Raw genomic sequence first — 7,308 nt, 5'->3', positions numbered from 1 at the left:
TGACTTCTTGCACTAAATCCACTGAGCTTCATGCATGTTCTCTGGTTTTAGCCATGGAGAAAACTCTTGGCTGGAGACTATTTTGGTTACATTTACACTTGCTCATATTTTCCAGACAAAAAGTTAATGGTGCATCTCCCAAATGTCCCGGCTGCAACAACGCTTTATTGGTTCCGCTATCGGGACGGAACCAATAATTAAATAAGATTATAATTTTTTTTTAATTGTCAATTTTAACGCTTTATTTAGATTACAAAAATAAATCGTAATAAAAATAATCCTATTTATGATGTTTTAATAAGTAAGACCTACGAAAGACCGATTTAAGACATTTTAATACCAATTAAGGCCTTTTAAGACTTTTTAAGGACCCGCAGGAACCCTGATATCTGCGTTAACTGCGACACACGCAGACGACCTGGTTTCTGAGCATAAGCCAGGCTGTACGGTTCACTATAAAACAGAAGTTTTGATGTTCTAAAGTAAAACCGGACTGAATAAAGACAGAAGACGTTCCTCTGAGGTACCTTCAGGTTGTTGTAGGCCAGATCTGCAGTTTCCACGTCAGAAGTTGGGCTCTTGGCCTCAGAACCCTTTGAGGAAAGAAGATGTATATTATTCTGACTCTGGTTTCCTGCAGACCGTCGTTTCCTTCGGGTTTAGAGGCTGCATCAGTTCAGAAGTTCCTCCGAGCTGACAGGATACTGACCTTACGCTTGGCGATCTCCTCCATCTTGTCCAGGTTGACCTGCAGCCTCTTCCTCTCCGTCTCCAGCTCTCTGACTCGTTTCTGCAGCTTCATGAACAGACTGATGTCCATCGCCGCCTTCTCCACCCCCATCTCCTGAAAACCAGCAGAACCGCACAGAAATGAGGCAATGAACCCACCTTTAAACAGGAAGGATAAGCTCCGCCCCCCTGACTCACGTCCACCAGCTGGATGGAGTCCTCGGTGTCTCCCACCTCGGAGGTGGAGACAGACGGGTAGTTGGAGTCGGACTCCAGGCTGATCTGGTCAGACGTGGTCCTGCGGTGGCCGGGGTGGAACTGGAGGACCACAGACAGAAGGAGACGATGAAGATGGAGCAACAGCTAAACTTCAGCCAGAACTACTGAGATAAAGACTCAAAAAGCTGTTAATAGATGGTGCTGCAGGTAGAACATCTGAAGAACAAAGTTCTGTAACATCAGAACCTGTTGGTTCCTTTGGTGTTTATCAAAGGTTCTGTACGGTTCAGGAAACCCGGATCCTCCAGAGGAACCCCTGCTTTCTCATCAGATTCTGCTGGCAGCCTGGAGGCTCCAGGTCTGACCTGGGGTCAGTCTCACCTTGCTCAGGGACACCTCCTCCTTCAGGTTCTCATATCTCATTTCCAGCCTGGAGAACTCTTTCAGGAGGTTCTGGTAGCGTTCTCGCTCCTGATCCAGCTCGGTCTCCAGGGACGAGCTGCTCAGGTCCTCTGCAGAACAAACAAAGCGCTCATGAGGAGAACCTGGACCTGGAACTCCAGAGGAGGAGACGGTTCTGGTTTTACCTGCAGAGTTCTTGGCCTGCTGCTGGATCCGTCGGTTCATTTCCTCCTTCTCAGTCTTCAGCAGGGAGTTCTCCTTCTCCAGCTCCTCCACCCGCTGAGGATCAAACACATCATCACCACCACAGAGTTCCACAACAGAACCTTCTGCCCCAGATGCTTCAGGTGTGCTCTCACCTGAGTGAGGCTCAGCTTCTCACTGCCGTGCTCCTCCTCCATTTTCTTCCTCTGGGTGTGCGCCTCCTGCAGCTCCTCCCTCAGCTTCTCCACCTCCTCCTGTAGTGACATCACCTTGCCTCCGTCGGGCTGCTGGTTCCGGACCAACTCCAGCTCCTTCTGCAGCTTAGTGACCTCTGAGCCCAGGGAGGCGTTCACCGTCAGCAGCTGCTCGTTCTGCGTCTTCAGCTCCTTGGACTGAAAGGGACACGGTGTCGGTCGGGTGCCTCTGCGGACCCCAGGGGCCGGCTGTGTCGTGACGTACCTGCTCGTCCATCTTCCTCGTCAGCTGGACGATCTTGTTCTCCATCCCTGTGTTGAGCTTCTTCAGATGCTGTGCGGAGCGCGCTTCGATCTTCCGCTGCTTCAGGAGCCGCTTGGCCTGCATCCTTCTGAAGCCGCACTGGATGACGATGGCGGCGTTGCGCGCCCGCAGGAACTTCTTCCTCTGCAGCCAGCCGCGGACGTGCTTCTGGATGATCATGGCCTTGTGGTGCAGCAGGAACTGCAATGGAACCAGCATTCAGTGACCAAACAGCAGCAACGTCTGAGTTATTACAGTAGGAAGAAAAGATTCCCGTCAAAATAAAAGTCCTACTTTTATCCTATTGGAGGGAAAAATGATGTAAACGCTATTAATTTCTCCTTCAAAATAAGAGCTTCAGACTCACATTAGATGAGAGGAAGGTATAGTTTAGAAGGGGGATACATTTCAAAGTAAAAGCATTAATTAAATCCCAGGATTAGGCTCTAAAAAAGTTGATATTTTACAGAATAAAAGCCTCAAGATCTCATAGTTTAGACCAGGCGTTCCAAAATATTGCACTCTGTATTTATTCATAAATATAAAGCAACTTTTAAATATATGCACCTTTTAAAACAACATTTAATTACTTAAGAAAGGGCTGCAACCAGTATTTTACCAATGTTTTAACCTAACGATTATTTTTTCTGTTAATCAATTCGTAAATTGATAGTAATTATTCAGAATTTCCTCATGTAAAATTCTGGGATGAGCAAACCGCTTTAATCTTAATTGCAAAATATTTATTTTTAACGTTTTTGGCAGAATTACAACTAATCATTCTGCTAATGGCATGTTTAACATATGTCTGTAAAAGTTCTAATGAATAATTGATTACTAAATTAATTGACCATTATTTCAATAATTAAAGAATTGTGATAAATTCAGCAAACTGTTTTCTGCTCAAATTTTATTTACATTTAATATTTTAGTAATAAAATATATAAATAATTATTTTTTTCATCTTTTCTGCCCTCCATATATGTCATGGATCACAGCTTAACCCCCCTTTGGGAACCCCTGGTTTATAGCAATGCACTGCAAAAACAATCTAGAAATAAGTAGATTTCTTAAATTAAGCATATTTACGAATAGAAAGAGTATTTTTACTCTTTAAATAAGATGATTAGATAAAATGCACTTGAAAGAAGCCAATGGAATAGTTTGTTCTTATTTTAAATGTAAATTGTCTTGTTCTATTGGCAAATTGTCTCACTTACCTCCTCAATCCAAGAAAGAATTCACTTATTTTAAGACAAAATAACTTAATAAGCCTCTGTGTCTCTAAACTAGCCTTTCAGAATAAAGCTCAGATACTTTCCAAAATAAAAGGTTCCATTTTAATGAGCCAGAACCAGACCAGAACTTTTCACTGAGGTGTTCTGAACTGAGCACCATGTTTCATCAATGTTTTATTTAATTTTATTCTAGACTAACGCTAACTGAGCTGAATCTGCTGGTTCTATTCTAATATGTTTGGTTCTGATCCGGTCCACTGAGGTCTAACTCCAACTGAGGGTAGAAGGCTGGATGGGGAGAAGCTTTCAGCCTTTATAAGGTATAAAGGTTTATCTGTGTGGCTGAGCTGCAACAGAAATCATTTCCCTCCAGACCGGCATCCAAACACTGGAAGTTCTGACTCAGAAAACAAAGCGATCCTTTGTTGCTCCACATCAGCCTCAGTGTTTATTTCAGCTCTGCAGTACAGCTGAGCTGCCAGCAGAGGGCGTTCACACTGTAGCACCACTGATCTCTATTTATTTATTCACTGGATCGCTGATAGCCTAAAAAAGTGAAGCAACTGGCCTCCATGTTGGTACTCCCCATTCCCACAGAGATGCACAGTCAAAATGGCTACATGTGCAGCATTTGCAGAAACCAGCAGTTTTCTGGCTGCAGGAAAACGTTCCACAGGTAATTTGAAATAACCAATAAATCCATCTATACGCTGATTTTTCCTATAGTAAACTTAGCAGCGTAACATTCTCTCGGACTCACTCAAAGTTATTGACTGAGTTAGCAATTTACATTTTATCTAACGTTAGAAAATAGAAAGTAGAGTAAATAGAAAGTAATTTCCTGTGAAATATCAATGTAGTAATTCTTTATTAGGTGGATGATGCCGTTGTTTTTGTAGTGTTTTATTTCTCATTTGAAAAAATCATGAGCTGAAATATTTTGCAATTTATATTGACGGAAAAAACTATATAATTTCACCCCAGTACATACATTTAAATACATATTTATGGAGGAAAATACTATAACATTAATAGACATGTACTCGTACGGTAATTCAGTCTTTATATAAAATCTTAAATTATATGTAAGACACCAAAAACAATCCATGTTTATTACATGTATATGGAAGTAAATCTGTGTCGCTAGGATTTGAATTAAAAATGTCTCTGAAATTTAAATGTATGTTTTTAGTTACTGGTTTCAGTGTTAAAATATATTCAGAACACATTTTTGGCCTAAAAAAAAATTAATTGTCATTATTTCTACACAGTTGAAATTTCATTAGTTATTTTCTCTTCAAGCTAAAAATTCACATTACTATTTCAAAGTGATTACGTTTTCAATACTTAATTTTCAGTGTTAAAAAAATCTGCATATAAAAAAATTCAAACTCAATATTTTCAGCCTCCTGAGATTCAATTGGCTCTATTTCACCGTCTTAAATTCGGCGTCTAAATTCAGAGTAAAAAGGTAAGGGTTACTTCAGGTCACAGACATTAGCGATGGATTGTGGCGTCCAACATCCAGCCAATCCCGTTACGGTTTATTAGTCACGTGACGCGACGCTGGTGGCGCTCATACTGAAGGAAAACCAGCATGACGGAGCCGGTCATGCTAGCTAACGCTAACTCAACGGTGAGTTTATTACTTTCATTTTTTTAGGTCAAAAATGTGTTCTAAATATATTTTAACACTAAAACATTTAAATTTCAGTGGCATTTTTAATTCAAATCCTAGCGACACAGATTTACTTCCATACATGTAGATCATCAATTTAGCCCTTTTGGTACATCTGTATTATTATGCTCCATTAACACATTAATTTTATTGTGATGGTTTTATATAATATAAAACTTCATAATGACTCTGCAATGTGACGTCTATTTTTTTATTCTAAGTTAAAGTTAATCTACTGATGCTATGAAGCAGCCAGTCTGTGTCAAAGTGATGAATTTATCTTTATTTTAAAAGTCTTAACTCCCCCTGAAAATGAGATCATCATCGTTATTTGATGCGTTAGCGCACAGATTGTTTACATTGCAACCGGTCTAAATAGGGAGTACCAATATGGCGGCTGGTAGCTTCACTTCCACCCTGTACTACCAACGGGCGATCAGCAACCGGGGAATAAATAGAGATCAGTGTGCAGCAGCAGCAGCAGCAGGGCTGCTCTCAGAGCAGAACCTCTGGAAGAAAACCCAGAAGAACCGGGTCAATAAGGCTTCCAGCGGAACCGATCCAAAGCGGACCTGAGCAGAACACTCGTCTGTATCTGAAGCTAAACTGAACAGAACTGAACCAGGTTCTGGTTCCACGCTGCCCCCTTGGTCACCACGACCTCAGCCCAGAATCCAGTAAAGCCTCTAAAGGTGCTGCTGGCTGATGGAGACCCCGGGTCCGGCTGCGGTTCTGGTTCCGTACCTCCCAGTAGATCCTGCGGGTGAACATCCCTCTGGTGTAGGCCTGGATGGTCATGGCGGCCCGTCGGATCCTCAGGAACTTCCTCCTCTCTCGGACCATGCGGTACTGTTTCTGACAGATCAGGGCGGCCCGGTTCTGACGCAGGAACTCCGCATACCTGCAGGAGGACGGGTTAAAGCCCAGAACCTATTGGGCTGGATCAGAACCGGAGGAGGACGCCTCACCTGCGGGCCAGGTATCCCCGGCCGTATCTCTGCAGCTCCAGCGCGGCTCTGCGGATCTTCCGGTACCGGATCCTCTGCAGCCAGCCTCGGACCGTCTTCTGGATCTTGATGCAGGCCGAGCGGAACTTATCGGTCCGGAGCTTCTCCAGGTAGGCCACCTGACCGGCCCGGAAGAAGATCTTCGTCTTTCCAAACTGGAACATGTCCGGTTCCTGTAGGAGAACACAGACAGGCGGACGCTGACTGGGTCGGTACCGAACGGGTCAGCACTATGGCTCGGCATCGGCCTACAGCTTTGGGTCTTTGACACAGAACCCACCAGAACCGAAGGATGAAAATAACCTAAATGTGACGGATGGATCTGGTACTGCTCCCTGTCTGCGGTCCGGTTACTGCGGTTCTGATGGAGGTTTATTAGTTTAGAAAATTCTGATCAGAATCAAACAGAACCGGTTCTGTTCAAGAACACCTGGTCTTGCATAAATCCACGGTTCAGATCTGGACCTTACAGAGAACCAGAACAGACCCAAAGAGTTCTTGGTTCTGACCCAACGTTCAGCATCTAGATTAAGTGGTCCGGTTCCTCCTACCGAGCCGGGATGGAGGAACGGGTCGGTACCAGGCAGTACTAAGGTCCGGTTCTAGAAGCTATTTTGGACCTGGATGAACGGCGCCGTGTTTGGAGCTGGATCGGGTCGGATCCCTCCGTCTCTGAACCGGATTAATTCAACCAGAACTTCTGGAACGCTGCTGTCTGGAGAACCTTTAGGTTCTGGATCCTTTAGAGGACCCGGTCCAGACTGGCTGTTAGAACTGGATCAGAACCAGATTCTTACCTTTATCAGCGTCTCCAGCAGGTTCTTGCAAACCTGCTTCTTATCGGCGGAGCTGAGGTCCGACTTCCTCATCAGAACCCGGTACCTGCTGAAGAAGTCCGGGTAGGTCCACCTGGCACAGACAGAACCGTTATCCACCCGCCTGGCGCCGGGTTCTGTGGCCCAGCAGAACCGGAATCATCCAGAACAATCTGATCGGTTCCTCACCTGGACGGATACCCGGCGGCGCTGATCCGGATCGTCTCCAGAACTCCGCAGGCTCGGAGCTGCTGGACGGCCCGCCGGGAGTCGAACCTGCAGAGACACAGAGACGTTAGAACAGAGTCCAGAACCGGGCCGGATCGGGTCAGAACACGGAGCTTCACCTTGTCTTCTTGTGGGACATGGTGAGAGATTCTGCAGCAGCGCAGACAGACTGCTGAGGACGGCCCGACCCGAAACATGTGACCCTGATTAGATTTACGCTGACACACGCTCAGAACACATTCCTGCACAAATGCTGGTCTGCTGCAGAGCAGAACCGGGCCACAACCACA

At 44.8% G+C, this 7,308-nt stretch overlaps 1 protein-coding gene across 2 annotated transcripts in view; it reads right to left on the bottom strand.

Annotated features, from left to right (window-relative positions):
* myo5b (myosin VB) overlaps positions 1–7,308 on the bottom strand; it is a 63,159-nt gene that overhangs the window by 17,639 nt on the left and 38,212 nt on the right. For both annotated transcript variants that reach the window (XM_015391087.1, XM_015391088.1), the window contains exons 16-26: positions 6,980–7,066; positions 6,773–6,884; positions 5,937–6,148; positions 5,713–5,869; positions 2,014–2,253; positions 1,710–1,946; positions 1,536–1,629; positions 1,330–1,460; positions 928–1,047; positions 710–844; positions 528–593 (exon numbers count right to left, since the gene is read on the bottom strand). In XM_015391087.1, the coding sequence (XP_015246573.1) occupies positions 528–593; positions 710–844; positions 928–1,047; positions 1,330–1,460; positions 1,536–1,629; positions 1,710–1,946; positions 2,014–2,253; positions 5,713–5,869; positions 5,937–6,148; positions 6,773–6,884; positions 6,980–7,066 (1,591 nt within the window). The remainder of the gene's footprint in view (positions 1–527; positions 594–709; positions 845–927; positions 1,048–1,329; positions 1,461–1,535; positions 1,630–1,709; positions 1,947–2,013; positions 2,254–5,712; positions 5,870–5,936; positions 6,149–6,772; positions 6,885–6,979; positions 7,067–7,308) is intronic.

The sequence above is a fragment of the Cyprinodon variegatus genome, unplaced genomic scaffold, assembly GCF_000732505.1.
Source record: "Cyprinodon variegatus isolate N-32 unplaced genomic scaffold, C_variegatus-1.0 Scaffold524, whole genome shotgun sequence".
In the NCBI taxonomy this organism is placed as follows: Eukaryota; Metazoa; Chordata; class Actinopteri; order Cyprinodontiformes; family Cyprinodontidae; genus Cyprinodon; species Cyprinodon variegatus.
The sequence above is the reverse complement of the archived record's forward strand: the minus strand, read 5'-3'. Positions and strand labels throughout refer to the sequence as shown.